This window comes from Camelina sativa, chromosome 18 (assembly GCF_030686135.1).
Source record: "Camelina sativa cultivar CO46 ecotype springtype chromosome 18, ASM3068613v1".
NCBI classification, from domain to species: domain Eukaryota; kingdom Viridiplantae; phylum Streptophyta; class Magnoliopsida; order Brassicales; family Brassicaceae; genus Camelina; species Camelina sativa.
The window spans coordinates 22,299,820-22,317,995 of NC_141897.1; the positions used below are offsets into that span (position 1 = coordinate 22,299,820).

General features: G+C 35.1%; 5 protein-coding genes and 1 pseudogene across 11 annotated transcripts; 4 read left to right on the top strand and 2 right to left on the bottom strand.

The window, feature by feature from the left end:
• Positions 1-447: 447 nt before the first annotated feature.
• Positions 448-4,596, bottom strand: LOC104762653 (4-alpha-glucanotransferase DPE1, chloroplastic/amyloplastic-like). 6 transcript variants are annotated; one of them, XR_015588731.1, is made up of 17 exons: positions 3,867-4,471; positions 3,681-3,731; positions 3,523-3,611; positions 3,374-3,434; positions 3,211-3,289; positions 2,964-3,100; positions 2,701-2,859; positions 2,522-2,598; positions 2,054-2,193; positions 1,922-1,953; positions 1,771-1,845; positions 1,537-1,625; positions 1,355-1,427; positions 1,190-1,278; positions 1,074-1,118; positions 828-980; positions 448-725 (listed from the first exon to the last, which is right to left on the bottom strand). XR_015588731.1 is itself a non-coding variant. In XM_010485982.3 (16 exons), the coding sequence occupies exons 1-16, from the start codon at positions 4,251-4,253 to the stop codon at positions 621-623; spliced, it is 1,752 nt and encodes a 583-aa protein (XP_010484284.1). In that variant the 5' UTR covers positions 4,254-4,471; the 3' UTR covers positions 448-620. The 6 variants fall into 6 exon arrangements, 2 of the variants coding, with proteins under 2 accessions (XP_010484284.1, XP_010484285.1); XR_015588730.1 differs by having other exon boundaries at positions 1,537-1,654; XR_015588733.1 differs by lacking the exon at positions 3,681-3,731 and having other exon boundaries at positions 3,867-4,443.
• Positions 4,597-5,148: 552 nt separating this feature from the next.
• On the bottom strand, positions 5,149-7,170 carry LOC104763669 (flotillin-like protein 3; annotated as a pseudogene). Its single transcript, XR_015588735.1, has 3 exons — positions 6,725-7,170; positions 5,950-6,515; positions 5,149-5,854 (listed from the first exon to the last, which is right to left on the bottom strand). The product of XR_015588735.1 is annotated as a flotillin-like protein 3 (transcript).
• Positions 7,171-7,999: 829 nt separating this feature from the next.
• On the top strand, positions 8,000-10,052 carry LOC104762654 (uncharacterized). Its single transcript, XM_010485984.3, has 2 exons — positions 8,000-8,498; positions 9,582-10,052. The coding sequence occupies exons 1-2, from the start codon at positions 8,208-8,210 to the stop codon at positions 9,813-9,815; spliced, it is 525 nt and encodes a 174-aa protein (XP_010484286.1). The 5' UTR covers positions 8,000-8,207; the 3' UTR covers positions 9,816-10,052.
• Positions 10,053-10,808: 756 nt separating this feature from the next.
• LOC104763670 (uncharacterized) lies at positions 10,809-13,354 on the top strand. The gene is made up of 3 exons (XM_010487014.2): positions 10,809-11,114; positions 12,255-12,455; positions 12,802-13,354. The coding sequence occupies exons 1-3, from the start codon at positions 10,809-10,811 to the stop codon at positions 12,994-12,996; spliced, it is 702 nt and encodes a 233-aa protein (XP_010485316.1). The 3' UTR covers positions 12,997-13,354.
• A 1,465-nt stretch (positions 13,355-14,819) lies between these two features.
• LOC104762655 (precursor of elicitor peptide 1-like) lies at positions 14,820-15,931 on the top strand. Its single transcript, XM_010485986.3, has 2 exons — positions 14,820-15,265; positions 15,663-15,931. Exons 1-2 carry the CDS (start codon positions 15,119-15,121, stop codon positions 15,810-15,812), a joined length of 297 nt encoding a protein of 98 aa, XP_010484288.1. The 5' UTR covers positions 14,820-15,118; the 3' UTR covers positions 15,813-15,931.
• Positions 15,932-17,612: 1,681 nt separating this feature from the next.
• Positions 17,613-18,175, top strand: LOC104762656 (uncharacterized). Its single transcript, XM_010485987.2, has one exon. The coding sequence runs from the start codon at positions 17,708-17,710 to the stop codon at positions 17,999-18,001; it is 294 nt and encodes a 97-aa protein (XP_010484289.1). The 5' UTR covers positions 17,613-17,707; the 3' UTR covers positions 18,002-18,175.
• Position 18,176: the final 1 nt, after the last annotated feature.

Below are 18,176 nucleotides of genomic sequence, written 5' to 3' on the forward strand. Positions count from 1 at the left end.
CACCGTGCTTCCGCCCTTCAGACTTCAGAGTATTCATTTCACTCATCCGTTGATGAATTGTCGGAGCTTCCGTTGCTTGCCGTCCTCGCCCCAACTAGAACATACATCTAATTCGAATGTCTCCAACGCCAACGACGCAAGGTCCAATATTTACCCTTTAACCGACGTCACCCACCGAATCTCCGTCACGTTTTTTCTCCAAACAGGGACAAAGCACTACGTCGACCCTCGACCGAGCTCACCACGGTCCGCCGTTTACGGAGGAGATGTCGAGATTGCAACTCCAGAAATTAACAGTGATTTAACACTGTTAGAGCTCAGGTATGATTTTAGAACAAAAACAAAAAGTTTAGGTATTGACTTTAAGTTTTTTGATACGTGGGGGAATGATTTGGCACAGTAATAAATTTCATGTATGAATTTAACTTAAGTTTTTTACTGAGGGAATGTAAAACAAAAGAAAATTTATTACGGGAAATATAATGTTGATCATTAGTAATGATTCATTACCTTCTTCGTCTTCTTGCTTTATTTGGCCTTTTTACCAGAGCAAATTTAATATATGAAAAAAAAAAAAAAAAGCAAAAATTCTTCTTCTTTTCCGCGTCAGCTGGTTCCCCTCAAATCCGTCCGTACAATGACAAAAGATCTCTGAGTCTGTCAGATTCAGATTTTAGATGGTCAAAGCTCGTCGAATTCGGGATCCTCCAACCCCAATTCCCCACCTTTTTGTGTAACAAAACCAAATTCACACAAACATATTACTATTGCTATGAGCTTTCTCTTTCATAGAAAGTTAGAAACCAATATACAGTGGCATGACCTACCTCAGTGGCTGGAGTGTTCATTCTGGCAGAACTTCCAAGTCCGAGAATGTCTTGCATCGGTATGATTGCGGTTTGAGCTGTAGAAGAGAATGCAGCTTGGATGACTGACCATGATATATCGTCTTCTCCAGCTATCGACAGGTATTTCATTGCCTGCAATACCGAGGACATCGCCATTGTGAATATCATGCAATCAAAAACTGAAACAAAAACCACGTTTTTATGGTATGAGACTAGTGAAATGACCTTAGACTTCCCTTCTTTGTCCAGAGTGTCCCACCAACCTCGAATCTATTTATCAAAGAGACAGTTACATTTCTCCCGTTTCGTTTCTATAAGTTTGCTTAGTGAAATCAACTTACAGTGTCGTTGTCATGAGTTCCAGAGTATACAACTTGGTTTACTTCATGATTGTGAGGTAAATGTGGGTTATCGGCGCCGCCTCCAAAAGCTGAAATTAGACAAGAATAAATGTACACATGATAGATATTTGAATAACGTGAGGAAGGAAGCCAAAGCTGTTTTACCAAATTGGAGGACAGCCATTCCAGGCGCTCCAATAGATTTCCTCAGCTCAACTACATCTTTAGTAATAACTCCCTGTCTTATGGCAAAGTGTAGCCTCCATTAGCAAACAATCAAATGCCAGATTTTCAAAATGTAAATTGGCCTTGCAGAAACAGAGCATATGATTTATACTAGTACGTACACTCGGATTCATGAAGAACACAGGACATCGAGAATTTCTACTGGTCTAAGATGATATTTCACAGTCAAATGGTCGGCCATCAATCATCTCTGTATGAACATCTCATGCTTGATGTAAACTACAAACAACTCTTGCAAGTTCATTATAAACTAATAAATTGATGCACATCTATCATAACCTATATGGTTGAGCCTACGTGCTGAGTGTTTTGTATAATCGAGTTTGATAGCTTACCAAATCTTCAGCAATGATTTTGATCTTCCCAACGCCTTTTGAAATGGCATCAAATAAAGACTTTCCAGGTCCTACCTACATTTATGCAAATTTTGTTGTTCTTAGTTTCTTTACCTGATTTTATTTTACATCAATGAATTAAGCAAAGCACCTTCCATCGTCCAACCATGGCAACTTTCGCTTCTGCAGAATATCACAGCTGATCAGTCCTATGAATCTACTAATCCAATATGTACCCAACATATATGATCAATCACTCTTTTCTACATTGCATTAAACTCACCAGAAGGGACCGCCCAAAACCCTGCAAATCCTCTGAAATGATCAATCCTGCATTCATCATACAAGTCCTGTGCACGTCGTATTCGGTTAACCCACCAAGAATATTGGTCACTCTCCATTGATATCCAGTCATAAAGAGGACTTCAAATCAAATAAACGGAAAATATCAGTAAATACTAAATACTATGGTGAGGAAGAAAAATAAAAGAGATCAAGTTATGGAACAATTAAAAAAAAATAATAATAAAAAAAAAAGTTATGGAACAATTGTGAAGTACAATAAATGGTTTAGGGAAAGTCAGAAACTAATTCACGTTGAGCATGCCACAGTAACACTGTTTAGTAATAATGCTTACATCAGATAAATTATAACTAAAAAAACAAAGAGTGGCGTTTCCTACTTATCTAAGTGAAAAGAATAAAACAAAAATGTTATAAGTAAACTAAAGTAAGTGAGGAGCATCAATACCTTCCCCACAGTTGACCAGTTTCACTGAACAAGTCAGGAGGAACACCGCTAACAAGAAGAGGAAAGCCTTTCTTGTTCTGTATGAAGATCAAAAAAAGAGGAGTACCTTCCGGAAAGTCAAAATTTTTGCAGGAACATACGATAAGATTGTTTGACTCCATAAGTTACAGTTTACTTGCCAGTAAGAAATGTTTCTTATTTGCCCAAACGTCTGCACTGTGATATCCTACATAAATGGGCATATCCCCCATTATATCAACTCCTTTACGCCGTGCATGCTCACGAACATTCTGCCACTGCCTTTGGAACAAAAACTGCTTAGCAATGAACAAGTCTATCTGCAGCAAAGAAAAAGATGTTACCCTGAAAGGATTTCACAAAACATTATTAATTCGTGATGAAATCCAATCCAAGAAGCTAGCAAGAGCCACAAAAATCTTACAAACTCCTTTTGACTTTCATATATAGCTTCCAAGGCTGAAAGATGACGGTTTTTAAGTGGTTCAGGCCACTCAAACCAACTATATGCATTTAAAGTATTGTCAATAGCTGCAAAGTACGCAGCATCTTCAAGCCAACCTATACATAGTGAACATGATGGCATCCTCAATGAAATCTTGTAATCCAGATTAATTAAAGCCAGCGCAAGTGTTAACAAATGAATCTTTTAAAATTGTATATTTTCTCACATGATATAGAGGGGTCGTTACGAAAATCCTGCAGTTTGCTCTTCAGTTCACCAGTGCCACCAATAAGCCTCTTTGCTGCCTGAGAAAAAGTCAGCGATTAAAGTTTACTTCTCAAGCCAATAGATAAGTTAGCTCACTAGTACCAAGCAAGATGGTTGTTTACCTTAGTTATCAAGGGACTCTTTAACTTGTTGACAGTTTGATAGTTCACAGAGTCAGCATCACTAGGCCATATAAAAATATCATAACAGAGAATGAGACCCCAGAATAAAAGTAAGTCCACTTAGAAATCATGTAGAAGATTAGTAGTACATTGGTAGTGGGAGCTCATCCTTCAATAGTAAGCCATCCTTGACAAGCTCATCCAGAGAAATCAACAATGTGTTCCCACAATTTGCATCCTATAACTAGAACCCAGTTAGCAATAACAACTGAAAAAGGAATCTCTCTAGAGAAATATCAACACAGACCTGTCCTGCATAAGGAGATCCTCCTTCGTCTGGAGGAACAAGAGGAAGAACCTGGCTCACGGAATATATATATATATATATATATTACTAACAAAGTTCAAAGTTCCTCTAACTCTATAGATTCAAAGTTCAATTGAAATTTGAAAGAACTCGGTATCAAAATCATCTCGCAAGACAAAATCTCACCTGCCAAACGGAGCAGCCAGTAGAATGAAGCCAATCGATGAATCGGAAAGCTTCTTCACCGAGATCACCAATGCCGTGAGGACCGCGAAACGACGTCGGATGAAGCAAAACGCCAGCTCTTCTCCGGGTCGCGGGATCAGGAACCGGTAGCCAGTGCTCATACTCTGCTGGAAAATCTTCACCGACGCTGCTAATACAAGAGAGAGAAGTCGTCGAATTGCTCGAAATAGCCATTGGGAACGACTGCGACTGCGACTGCGACGGCGACGGCTTTGTCCTGGTCCTGAAAGAAGCTGCGTCGAATAATAATGATGATACCGGAGAGGATAATCGGAAAAGCTTGAGAGAAGAGAGTGAAGGAGAGGACGAGCTAAGAATCGTCGTCATGGATGATGAATGATCATCAATTCAATTTCAATTGAAAGCTCCGCACTCCCACGACGCGCCAGATAGTAGATGACAACACAAAAACAGTGAGTGAGAGAGAAGATATTTTTGTTGCTCTTTTGGCAGTTTGAGAGACTGACTGACTAGTGGTGTGAAACTGTGAGAGAGAGATCACGTGATCATCACGTGCGGTGTATGGAAATCTCGTGTACGGCGCCATTTTCAAGGCCGACGAGATCGGATCTTTTATACATCAAACCCATGATCCAAAAAAATAAATCACATTTGATCGGTATGAGGTGGACCATTTTTTATTATTATTATTTTTTTAATTATTCGGGTTAAAACTTTTTAAACGCGTTATTTATAAAATCCTCGTGCGCAAAACACCATTTAAGTTTTGGAAGAACCAACAGAGTCAAGAGGTCTTCTCCATTCCGAGTAATATAATCAATGAAGTGACACAGAAAAAAATTGCAATGACTGCTTGGTAAAATAGTGAAAAATGTCGCAATTCGCAAAGTGCCACAGGCATGCATGGAAGAAGACTTGTATGATGATCGGATCCAATGTCATGCTACCATTCCTCGCAGTTACTCCCCACTGGTCCAATATTCTTTAGTGTGCACTGCAGCTTCCATAATTTGCTGAAAAATAAATTTTACAGTTTTACATAGAGGCGAGGACCACTCATATACCCAATACAGGAACAAATAATTGCATATATTGGAGAATGGTCCCCCGAAGCCATCATATCATAATAAAAGTGGTTGGTGTTGTTCAACTATGCATCTGATAGAGACTTATGTCCATCTACTCAAAGTGGTTGGTATTGTATTTATATGATGAGTAAATAGTTGAAATTTTCTGCACTCTTAAATAAACACAGCTGAAATTTGAAAAGCATTGTGTTTTTTTTTTTTTTTTTTGAAATAACAGAAGAAGCCAACTCTGTTTTAAAACACTTTTTATCCTCATCGAAAGTCAAAGTCACATTAGTCAGAGGATGCTTGACTTCCTATAAGTAGTTCTACAACATAAAGAAAACAAACCAAAAGCTAAAATTAATAACTAGAGAGCCGAGGCACACTTGACATCTTCTCAACCTCTGTGTTGTTGAGCCTGAAGTGATTGTTTGGGCTCAGCACCACGTAGTGTACCAATCCAAGCGGGTGGCTGCATCCCGAGTCTGCTCATAAACCGTATCAAGAACCGGTGGCAACATCTTGTAGAGTCCAGCAATATCCTTCATCGCGTTACCGTTACCACCACCGTTCATCCCCTGCTCCGCACCACCATGGTTCCACACACTGATCTTTGGCTGCAGGTCCCTGATCGCAAGAGCATTGGTTTTGGCGATTTCCTGATAAATGCCATTGTTGATCATCAAGAAGTCTCTCATGGCTGAGTAATCATTGTTAACTGCGCCGATAAGTCCCCTGAGCATCGGCCATGGCGACAAGTCCCTCTGCATCTTTCTGTTTCGAGTAGAAGGCAGCATCAGCAGCAGCTTTCGTTGCTTCCGCTTGCTTCTGCTTCTCGTAAAGAACAGCTTCTGCTTGCTTTTGCTTATTGTATAACTCCCAGTTCGCTTCTTGCACCTGTTTGAAATAAGCAACAATGTCATGTCATGTTCCAAAATAGTGAGAAAGAGAGATATCAAGCAGAGATTCTAAAAAACAGAGATATGCATTACCTTAGTCTCATACTCGACGCTGGCTTTACTGAGGAACTCAGCTTTAAGCTTCTCTGTCCGAGTTAAAGCATTCATTTTCTCAACTTGAGTCTGAAGCTCAGCCTCCCTTAAAGCAACAGCCTTGGTTGCTTCAACCTCAGCCACACGAGAGTTTTGGGACAGAGCAGCCTTCTGAATCGCCAATGCTGCATCAGCCTTAGCAACAAGAGCCTCTTTCTCATTCTGAAACACTTTGACCTCAGTCTTCACCTTGATCTCCTCTTTTGTTCCTTCTCCAAGCCTCTGAGTAGAGATGATCTTTGACTCAGCGTCAATCTTGGCTGCATTCTGGATAGTGAGTCCAGTCCTTTCTTTGGCACCAACCTCTCCCTTCATCTTCGCCTCTGCTACATCAATCTTGGCTTGGTTTGCTGCCTCCATCTGAGTTTTCTGGCCCAAGTAAGAGAAGTACTCATGTCCAGGCACATCAACGAGCTGCTTCACGTTGGCGTTGTAAATCACAAGACCAAACTGGTTCAGCTCAAGTTGAACCTTGTCAAACACTTCCTTCTTGAACTCCTTTGTTCCTACAATGCCACAACTGAATTGTCATTCATCGTTGTAATTACGAAACCAAAATAAACAGAAAGCAGAGTTCTATATATGAAACAATTGAATCCGTTTTAAAAGGGTAAAAAGATTCGAACTGTAAGGTTTTCTCGGAGAACCTCAATGTACATCTTAACAAATCAAGCAACAAACAACAAAAAAATTCAGACTTTAAGGTTTGTTTTACCTTTAAAGACCTCTTCCATGGTCATGGAAGCAACAAGAACACGAGTCTCTCCTTCGATAACACCCTGAACAAGCTCGTTAACGTGGTTGGAGTGCTTATCGTGTTGAGACATAAGCATGGCGTACAACAAGAGAGCGTGAGGGTCATCAACGCGCGGGCCGATGGTGAAAACAGCGGGGATAACAAAAGGAAGTTTCTCGGAACTCATAGCCTGGACCTCGAAGGTGTAGTTCACAGGAGAAACGTCGAAGACGGTGCAAGACTGCCATGGAAAGACCCATGACTTCTTGGCAAGCTTGATGTCTTTGATCCCACCACCGGTGATCGCAAGATACTCCGATGCTTTAGCGACTCTGTAACTCATATTCTTCTTTGGTAATTAGGGTTTTGTTAGGATTTAGGGATTTTCTCTGAAACGAGTTTGTTTTGCGTAATTGTTGAAGAGATCAAACAGAGGCTTTTTACTTTATATTTATAGGTCCGTAAAAGGGTATTTACTAGGGTTTAATACGCGTTGTAGCGTATATTGGAAAAACAAAAGGAAAAGGAAAAAGAAAAAGCAAAATAAAAGGGAAAAAAAAAACATATATTCCTTTAATTACTGTTTTTAAATATTCAGTTTACGCGGACTAATTTTATTTTTCTTTGTTTGTCAAATTAATTAGTGTTATATTACTTCAACTATATTCGATTATATTTTTACAAGAGTATATAATTTCATTTAAATATTGTTTTTTTTACAAGATTATATAATTTTTACTTTAGAAAAAAATTGAATGTTTCAAGATTTATAAAACTATGTGAAAAGCTTAATAGTTTGGATACGTATAGCAACAGAATTTATTTATTTAATGATAAATACATGCATATTTTCTTTTAGTGGTGTTTTGTGTTTATCTTTTAACTTTGTTTATGATGGTGTGGATTTAGGTGAATCATCCAAGAAACTTCGGCAATCTATATCGTATCTAGATTTAATATTTAAAATTTTTACGGCATCAAAGTAATTTATTATAGCCAAAACATTTTTACGTTTTTTTAGGTGTACTAAAATTTATGATACATTTGTTGTAGTTGAATTTGGAAAATTGACTACAACTCATCTATAGGACACAATTAACTTTACTAGAGATAAGTTTTCTCATAGTTAATTTTAATCCAGTAATAAAAAAAAATTATATAAAATCAGGGATAATTCCTGTAAAAAGATTTTACCAAGATCACAATGTTTTTGTTTTTCACCTATTTAACCAATTAACGCGTTACGCGTGGACTAACCACCAAAACAAAACCAAGATTTAAGCCGTTATTTTCTCTCTCGCTGTGACCTGAATATCACAGCTCCGTCGTTTTATCTTTTCACCCTTTCGTCGTCTTCGTTTGATTTGTCTTCTTCTTCTTCTTCTTCCTCAATCGTTTCATCAAAGAGAGAGAGAGAGATTCAGAATCTCTCTTTCCCGGGAATAAAAGCTCTAGATATAAAATGGTGGATTCCGGGAAAGAGTTTTTGATGTTAGATAGCTACAATAGCATCCCATGGCTAATTTGGATCCAATTGTTCGTCTTCGTCCTTCTCTTACTCCTCCTTTGTCTCGTCGGAGTTTTCTCCTTAGATATCGGATATAATAGTTTCTCTTCTTCTTCTTCTTCTGATTCTGTTCCTTCTACCTCCGGTTCATCTCTTTCTAAGAGATTTCTTTCTGGTAATCCGGTTCCGATTAGCCACCACGGTTTAGGTTTCTCCGTCAATTCGAGTCACGTACAGTCCCATCAGGTAACTTAAATAGCTATCTGTCTCTTTCAATTTCGTCTATAGATCATAGATTTAGTCGTCGTACCTTGCTCTACGTTGACTTGCTTTTGTTTCACGAACTGAGATCTGAATTAGATAATTAGTAGTTTATGAAGTAGATTCCAGAGTGAGATCGATGTTGTTTGTTTCTTCATTCAGCTTCTTCGTTGTGGATTCTGGGAATGTGAAGAAGGAAAAAGTAATGGGGGGGGGGATTGCTGGAGGTTTATGGAACTTAAGGGGTTTAGGTTGCAATTAAGAAATTAAGGGAGAAGAAAGTTGCAGCCATAATTAGCTGTAAAGTAGTCCACTTTTGAATGTTAGTTGTTAGCTAAAAGTTTAAATGATGGCCTTTTTGTATGTCTTGGGGTTCTGAAATTAGCAAATAGTGAAAAGGTAGCAATCTAAACATAGGAAATGTGATCTTTCCTAATTATGGTTTTCTGGATCATATAGTTGCTGTTAATAGTCATTTGGTTAAATGTCTTTGACATTGATTCCATATAACAAGGTACTAGTTTCCTCAGTTTTTGGTCTCTCGGTCTATGTTTGGAAGTTTTTGATTTCTTTTAAGTGTCTCTTTCCAATTTTGTTGGTTGTAGCATTCAGGTTGGTAACTTGGTATTTCCTTTGGTTTTAAGTTTTGGTTGCTTAGGTCCTACAACGTTGTCTAGTTATGTCTTTAAGCAACACAACAATTAGCTTCCTCTCTTGGCTTACACAGTGTTGTGGTGCTATGCCTCTTTTCAGTAAGAAAAGAGCTAAAATATTATTTGGACGTTTCGATTTTAATTTCAAAGAGATAGAAGATAAACTTACAAACAAAAATCTATAAATTTAAGTTTCGTTTCTGACAATTGGATAGTATGGATTCCGAAAAGAGTTTGTATCAAACAATCCTTTTGTGGTTCTTCTGTAATTTGTATCACAGACCAGTTTACTGGATTTTTGAGTACACGCATAGGTGTTGCATTACGTTTGTTGATAATATGCTTAATCACTGACTTGTTTCTTTGATTCATCGTTTGTTAATAAACTAACTCATCCGTTTTTGTAAAAGCACAGGTTGGAAGCTCTCAAAGCATAAAAGGAGAGATAACACCAGCTGTAACAAGGAGAGTGACAACAACAGAGGAAGAAGCAGAAGGTTCGTTGGAGAAAGATTCGAGTCGTACTTTGCATCATCCGTGTAATTTGTTTAGGCTGGCTGGATCTGCGTTTCTAAAATGTTTAGGGATTGACAGGACTACCGAAGAGACCGATGATTCTTTGAGACACGAATCAAAGAAAGAGAGATGATCGATTCTCTTGTGAATAGAAGAAAGAACATAGTACATAACACGTTTTTATTATGTGTTGAATATCGTATAGCTATTGAGTAGGAGATTAAAGAGAAACTTGTAAGTGTATATGAAAAGGTGGAAATTGTTGGGGTTAACACGAACGAGTTGACGCAACTCATTTGTTTTTTGTTTTTTTTATTTGTGCGTGAAACTTTAGTGTCTCGAAAAGTGAAGTCCATGATTTGTTGAGCAAGAGTGGTATCCCTCTTACAAAGAAGCCTTAACCGAGGAAATGTAAGGCTTAAACCAAAAAAAAAAACACAAACAAAACAATTAGCATTCTTACTTCGATTCTGAAAATGTTTTGTTTGCACAGGGGATTAAAGTCACTTGCAGATAGAGAAGTCTGTTGCTTAGTGATATATTTCTTGCAAGAACTCCACCAACATTGCGCCAAAAGACGAGAAGTCAACTCTCTGCAGTTCTTCAAACAAGTCAATGTAAAAAATCAATAGTTCAAAAAAAATCTATAATGTAAAAAAATAATAAAGGGAAAAATAAGTCGATTCTCTTCTTTTAATATAAGTCAAAAAAGAAAAACATTAGTCCACAGAAATAAAATATAAGTCATACAGTTCCAAAAGTCAACCAATTTTAAACAAGTCAACATAACGTAAAATAAGTCTACCAAAAACCAAACAAATTGACGAAAAAAATTATAAATCAACAAACAAATTAACCACAAATAAACATGACACTACACAATTGCGTTTGTAAAAACCAACTAACCAATATTAATAAAAAAAATAAGAAGAAGTAGTAGTAGTAGATCTTATATTAAAAGATTGTCTTCTTTGTAATATTAGATTGCTAGTGAACATAGGATGTATATAATCAACATGCTATCCTCACAAGGAATAATCTTAGGTTCACTAGCAATATCGACCAATTTGTAAAGAATATTAATACTAGTCTTAAACATGTTGATTCTCGATATTTTTTTGATGAAATGTTGAGTCAGGCACCTTTTAACAATCTCCCACCTAACGTCCTTTTCATTTCTGTTGATTGTGATTCTGTCTTACCATTAAGTTATTTGTCATCTGCCGGATATAATATATTTGTGGCTAAGAAGAAAAATACAAATGGCTATTTGAGTTATACGCCATTTGCTTATGCCACGTGGTTGTGGAATGATTCACAGAAAGGAACCGATGCGTATGAGAAATATTGTCAGGAACATGGTTTCATATTGAGTATGAATAATACTTTCTCTTCTTCTTCTACTACTGCTTTTTCTTCTATATTGATGTTGGTTAGTTAGGTTTATTTAAGAGTCTTAGATTGTATTAGAAACTGAAGATTTTCGAGAAACAAAAAGTCTTCAAAGGTTTTACGTTTAACCGAGTTTCCCCTTCTAAAAATAAGAATATTTTATATAACTTTTTTTTTTTTTACTTAACATTACATGTGCTGATGAGATGTCCCTCCGTTGGATTTATTAATTCCAGGAAACAAACATGCGAGAGTTTACCGAATGATAGAGAAACTTTACGGTTCTAGTCGTCCATCAAGTTTGTTTATAATCTTAGAAAGCATCAAAGAAGAGAAGCAGCTCGTCCATCCTCATATGGATAGGAACTGTTTCAATCTTGTCTTTTTAGAACCTGGGAGCGTACTAGTTAATGGTCAAGGTTCTCCTTTAGATTGTCAGCAATGCGGAGTCCCGATAGGGGGGATGAATGAGGATGATATTTTTGAGAGAGGCCGCCTGGCCTTCTTTATTTGGTGTAGCTGTAGGTGGAGCTTTTGATGAATTACCACTTATATCATCTTCTACAAAAATATGATTGATGAACCCCAAGTTTGTATGTAAAACATACAAGAGTCACTGTCTATTTTTCAGCAACATAACATAATGTTTGGTTTAAAGACGGGAAATAAAATGAAAACAGATTCTGTTTCTCAAACATTCATAAGTAGAATCAGACAGTTCAAAAAGTCAAGATAGAATGAAATAAGTCTACCAAGACCAGATTTTAACAAAAGTTATAGCCCAACATTAGTCCTTGGAAGAGTGAACTCTTCACGTTTTTGTTCATCACACTATAAAATTACCAACTGAACGGGCGCTTTGACGGCTTCCCCGACCGCGTTTTCTCGACCAAGGGAACGTATCTTTGACATAAAGTGTTGTGTAGTTTCCACACACATATCACAAGTCAGTCAACATGTAGAGTCAGACAAACAAGTAGAGTCATCCAAAGCCACTTGGTTAATTATTTTTTGTTAAATCATATATATACCAAAGTCTTTAAGAAAGTGTATTATAAGACTCATTCCAACTACCGAGTGAAGTCACTATAAAAATATAATACAAGGTTGTCTCTCTTCACACATGTAGAGATACAAAGTTGTCTCTGTGATCTCTAGCTGCTCAATAACTCATCTCTAGAGTTATATAGCTGATCTGTGCGCTCCTCAAACCAATACTATCGGATCTCGATCGACGGACAAAATAGTCAGACGAAGCGAGGAAGAACCTTATCTATGGATCCCAATTCAGTTTCTCGACCAAACTGTCATAGCTATCTTCAAGTGTCTTGGTCTTCTTTGTCCGACAGCGAAGAAAACTTCGGTGACTTTATACCAACCGGTTAGCTTTCCTTACATATTATTTATTACTAATTATTTTCTGTTGTTTTTTTAAATGTTTTATAACTAAATGAACACAAAATTATTCAAATCTGATATGTTAAAAAAGATTCCAAAGTTATGGACGTATATTTTAACGATTTTAGGAAGCGTTTGTGTGGGTTTAATTTTTTTTTTTTTTTTTAGTTTGGGCCATTTTTTAGCTATTTTATTTTTGAAATGTTAAAGAAAAATATAAAAGAATTATACGTCTGATTTAGTTTTAATAGGTGCCAAAGTATGTTGTTATAAGTAATTAATGAATGAAGGGTATCTAAACAACGTGTGTTTGCAAACTGCAACTACAGGACGAAGAAGAAGATGTTGCCATGAAAGACGATGGTGTCGTTGTGTTGACTAGAGGCCGCATGAAGGCCAGAGCTAAGAAAAAGGATAAAGAAAACACTAGTAAAGGTCGACCTGGCCAAACTAATAAATTACTCAACGCAGCAATAGAAACTTCTGTCTTGAACAAGGAGCAAATAGAAATTTCTGGGGATTAAGAAGAAGTCATGGAATCAAAAGCTCCCAAGAGACTTATTATGCACTAGTTTAATACCAATGAGGCGTTCAAAGTCGTACCTTGCTTATTTTTGCTTCCTCCTTTTCTTAATTTCTTTCAAGACATCAATATTTGACCCAAAGGTGTATGTATATATATGTCTTTTATAAACGAGTAACTCAAGACCATAACTATATGCTTTTGAATAATTGTTGAAGGTTGAACCCATATCATGACATTCTTGATCAAAGCATGTATTAAACGACTTGATTTGACATTTTTTGTACCAAACTTTGTTCGGCTATAGTAATTTAGTACCATGTGTACTGATTATTAATTATATAGTAGGTTCCAGCAAATTACTATTTTCTGTCTAGTTTTTAATATGTTGTTATGTCTTTAACATAACTACAATTTATTTATATTTTTAACAGAACATTATTGAGTTAGTTAGACCAATCAACTTACAACACAAAAACTTCAATTCATCGCTGGTCTCCACGAGTAAACGCCTAAATTCTTGTATTAAAAACAAAAGTTCTAACAACTCACTAGTGGCGACCACGAGAACCAAACGCCACTTTATTTTACATTTGTTTACTATACATTTCCCACGTGGCTTTGGATGTAGCAAACTAGCAATAAGCCAATTAATTAATAAAGCAATTATAAACTTAATATAAACATATCTAATCGTAAGAACATCATTTCACGATTAACAATTATAAATTCGACAGTTTAGTTTGATCCAAACTTACCAGAAGAAACTAGGGGAAATATTAAAATATTTCAATACATATAGTCCAAAATTCGTCATCGGAGGACGACGAGTGAACTGTTTTCGTATCTGTTTTCCCAATACTGTATGATACCAAGCTGAGTTCATGTGCATTGGTAGTAGGAAGTTTCTCATAATACAAATAAATGAAAAATGAAAAATTTTAATTTAAAAAGGAGATAATTGATTTTTCAGAAACCCACACGATCTCCTTTCACATAATGACATATATCATTTTTTAAGTAATTAGATTTTATTATAATAAATTAAATCTGTAAAATTTTAAAATCTTAATTAAATAATTTATTTGTGTTATTTTTTATTTATAAATCATAAAAGAAAATTATTTATTTAACCAATTCCATGATGCATAGTTTTAAATTATATGTTCATATTGTTTTAAATTAATATTAGTTAATACAATAAAAAATATTAATATGATTAAACAAATTATGAGGGTTGAAATATACTATTATTGTGAAACTAACTATATTAGTATTTATTATTTTATTACTGATAATATGATATATATATATGGTATAAAATATATTCGCTTTGTCTCACATAAATTGATGTTCTAAAAGATTTTTTCTTGTCCCTAAAAGATTGATATTATACATTAAAAAAATTAAAATTATTTTTTTTACTTTTAAGTTTTTTCGACATATCATACTATCTAAAATCTATATTTTCTCTTTCTACTTATAAGTAATTATAAATTAATGTAGAAATAAAATTTTAATTTTTTCTTAATATATGTGAAATTGACAAAACATCAATCTATTAGGAAAAGATGGAGTAACAATTAATAAAATTAATTCTACTTAATAAGTAATTTGATATGTCTAGATTATCAATCATATTTTTTTAATATTATATTGATGAGAAACTTAAATGAAATTTTCACCAATAGATACATAAAAATAAGAAAAATTTCACAAATTTCTCTAAAAATATATATTATATGGTGAGAGACTTATGTCATCAAGCTACCCAAAGCCTAAAGCCACATGCTTATCTTCACTAATAACAACAATTATAATTTTGCTTAAATTAATCTAATTTCTTGATTATTCTTTTGTTGTCAAGTGTCAACTAATCAAAGGACTCAGAAAAGAGGGACTTTATTATTTTATTCATATTCCAAAGTCACGATTTACGAAAGCATAAAGTATTTTATAAAAAGAGTCGCACCAAATACTGAGTTAACCCACTATAAAAAAGGCAAAGTTGTCTTTCTGAGCTCTTTGCCCAATCACTCACATCTAACGAACAGCTGCTTCACTCTTCTCACCAAATTTAATCCGACTTCAATAGATTTTTTTTTTCATCTTACCAGGTCTCAATGGATAAATCAGATAGACCAAGTGAAGAAGCAACTTACCTATGGATTCCTCTTCAGTGCCTCGACCAAACTCTCAAAGCTATCTTGAGATGCCTTGGTCTTTTTCATCAAGATTCTCCGTCGTCTCCGGGAACTTCAAACCAGCCGGTATGTTTTTGACTAATATGGGATTTTTTAATTCCTGGTTGTTGTGTATATATGCGACTACAAAGTGGTTATGCATGGGAAAACTTAAAAGGGAAACCATTTAATCTCTTCTTTAAACCAAAAAAAAAAAAGTTAAAATCTTGCAAGTAACATTTTCTAGTGAGCGCTTCTATAAATATATTTTATTTCCAAATATCTTTTAGTCAGGACCAAAGTATGTAACTATTTTTACTTTGAGGTAAATCCTGTTAAAAATATATTTTTAGTTTGGATGATAATAATGATTCGAGTAAGTAGTTATATTTTGGTGTTAAAAGCTGCATATCAAACATGCTTTAAGTAATAGTATAATATGAAGTATGAACTCAAACTTGTGTTTCTACAATTCTACTTGCAGGAGGAGGAAGAAGAAGATGATGTCACCGAGAAAGAGGAGGTCGTTGTGACGTCTAGGGGCATGAATGTGACAAGTAGAGCCATAAAGGACAAAGCTAACAGAAAGGGGAAGGAAGGAGTCAGCTCAGGCCGTCGTGGCCAAACAAATTAGCACTTCAATTACATACTATTGTTTAGCTCAATTATTATTTGCAATAATCAGTTTAATTTTAATATCGTTGTCATTGCACTATTTACCTTTTATATGTGATATACTAGTAGTATTAACAATCTTATTCTACCGACACACAACAACAATTAAAGCTATAGTTCATTTCGTTCTTCAAAGTCTTATTGTTGATATATTTCTCGGAAAAGAAAATCACAATACATTATGTACGTTAATTGTCGTTGTTTTGATATGATTTGGGTTTAACCATGAACCATCATAAGAACATAACCAGTATCAATATTAAATGAAGACATTTATTATCCATCTCTATCGAATATATCTGCCCAATGTTAAACATTAAAGACGTACCTAATTAATAAAAGGAATTTGGATTCATTGTAACAGTCAACAGCTATTTCGTCCTAGCTAGCTACCTCACATTAATTCTATTAACTCAGACTTGCGAAATGAATAAACGATCCAAAAACGTTTAACCTACCTAACTAATGATTTCAAAAAAAAAAAAATCGACTAATATCATAAATTTGCAGATTTTAGGATCATCGAGTCCCTTTATTTATTGTATATATATATAAATGTCCTCTGATTTGTATCCATCAGAAATATGTTTCTAAATCATATCATCAGTATTGTCCAAACTCCAAAGCTTGATGTATAAAATAAAATGTAAACCTTAAACGCAGTGATGATAATCCTATTTTCTAGTATATCGCAATTCAAAACGTGCATTATATAGAAATGATAGTAATATTAAAATACAAAGTTGACGGGTGCTCTCTATGAGTAATGCATGATGACCATATTTAATTTAATAAAATACATAATCAACGAGCACGAGGAGGAGCAGCAACACACTAACTTTCAAATTATATAAAACAATCTTAACATTTCCTCACCGTGACTTTTAGGTACATCTCTCTATTCATATTTATTTATAATTAAGAAACAAACTCATAAAGCCATATCTGGCCATAATTGGTGATAAGTCTTACCTCAGCGAAAAATCATAATTGCACAAGAAGGTATGGGTTCAATATTAAAGTTTGGTGGTCTTTGTAACAACTAGACCTACGATAATCATTCCCAGTTTGAAAGAGTACAATTTATAAGGGACCACGTACGATAGTGATGACCATATATATAAAGGTATGTAAGCCAGTGGCGAGTGGCGACCGAGAAAAGAGTTGCATTAATCCAAAGGAATATATGTTGATTCATTATTCTAATGTATTGATGGATATACAAGTGTGAATTTTTAAAATACGTTAGTACAAAATTAACATTTTCAAACTTAATTCTTTAATAATTTACATGACCCTTTCATTTGTCTTTTCAAAAAGAAGAAAAAATAAACAAAAAGGAAATTTTGTATGTGTTGATTTTAGCTTATTGTTTGAAATAATCAAAGATCATACTTTGAATTACAACTTTAACATATTCAACATTTGTTTAATAACTGTAATTCAAACAAAAACCAAAAGAAAGAGCGTGAATGAGACTTTGACCAAGACCTCCACGTATTTGCTGCTATATATTGACCGCACGCCACGTAGAGATTACTAGAGTCAAAATTTTGTTATTTTATTCACTTCAGCTATCAGTCAAATAAGCATCTCGGTTTTTTTCAATAAACCGGCACCAACTTTTCCAAAGTATCAACCAAACCCGGTTTATCTTTATTATAGACCCGGTCAACACACATTTACAGTTGACCACACAACAACCCAAGTGAATAGTGATATTATCCCTCCTTATAAAAGGAGTCGTAACTGCGTTACCAAGTTCCATCATCAACCTAACTACTAAACAACCCTTGATCTCTTTCTCAAAAAAGATTAAAAAGAGAAAAAGAAAGCATATAAGAAGTCAACAATATGGAGAATATGAGAAACGACGGGGAAGAAAACGATTCTCACTGGATCCCATTTACGTTCTTTGAACAATCTTCACTAACGATTCCTATCTTGAAGTGTCTCGGTCTGGAAAGCTCATCTTCCTCTAGTGATCTTTCGTCTTCTTCTTCTTCATCTCATAGCGAGGAAGATGACGGTATGGTAATAAAGGAGGAGGAGGAAGATACCATGACCACCGTTGAAATCACAACTCGGCGGTTGCAGAAGAGACCCAAGCCTCCAACAAGCTCAGGAAAAGGAGGAAAACACAATTAGGGGATTCATATATATATATATATATATATATACAGAGAGGGAGAGGCAACAAGCTAAATAAATGCATATATATACAGACTTAGCAGCTGTGTAATATACTACTAGACTTTATAATTTATATAGTCATTTACTTTTTGAATGTGAGTTCAATTAATAAAGATGGAGTTTGATTAAC

Bases quoted from the DNA above. Each gene is read 5' to 3' on its own strand.
- LOC104762654 (XM_010485984.3), top strand. From the start codon at position 8,208: ATGGTGGATTCCGGGAAAGAGTTTTTGATGTTAGATAGCTACAATAGC. The intron at 8,499-9,581 runs GTAACTTAAATA...GTAAAAGCACAG, and splicing joins GTCACGTACAGTCCCATCAG to GTTGGAAGCTCTCAAAGCAT.
- LOC104762656 (XM_010485987.2), top strand. From the start codon at position 17,708: ATGGAGAATATGAGAAACGACGGGGAAGAAAACGATTCTCACTGGATC.
- LOC104763670 (XM_010487014.2), top strand. From the start codon at position 10,809: ATGTTGAGTCAGGCACCTTTTAACAATCTCCCACCTAACGTCCTTTTC. The intron at 11,115-12,254 runs GTTAGTTAGGTT...ACTCATCTCTAG, and splicing joins TTTCTTCTATATTGATGTTG to AGTTATATAGCTGATCTGTG. The intron at 12,456-12,801 runs GTTAGCTTTCCT...CTGCAACTACAG, and splicing joins CGGTGACTTTATACCAACCG to GACGAAGAAGAAGATGTTGC.
- LOC104762653 (XM_010485982.3), bottom strand. From the start codon at position 4,253: ATGACGACGATTCTTAGCTCGTCCTCTCCTTCACTCTCTTCTCTCAAG. The intron at 2,194-2,521 runs GTATTGATGCTC...TTTGATTTGAAG, and splicing joins ACTGGTCAACTGTGGGGAAG to TCCTCTTTATGACTGGATAT. The intron at 1,846-1,921 runs GTGCTTTGCTTA...GCATAAATGTAG, and splicing joins CCATGGTTGGACGATGGAAG to GTAGGACCTGGAAAGTCTTT.
- LOC104762655 (XM_010485986.3), top strand. From the start codon at position 15,119: ATGGATAAATCAGATAGACCAAGTGAAGAAGCAACTTACCTATGGATT. The intron at 15,266-15,662 runs GTATGTTTTTGA...TTCTACTTGCAG, and splicing joins CGGGAACTTCAAACCAGCCG to GAGGAGGAAGAAGAAGATGA.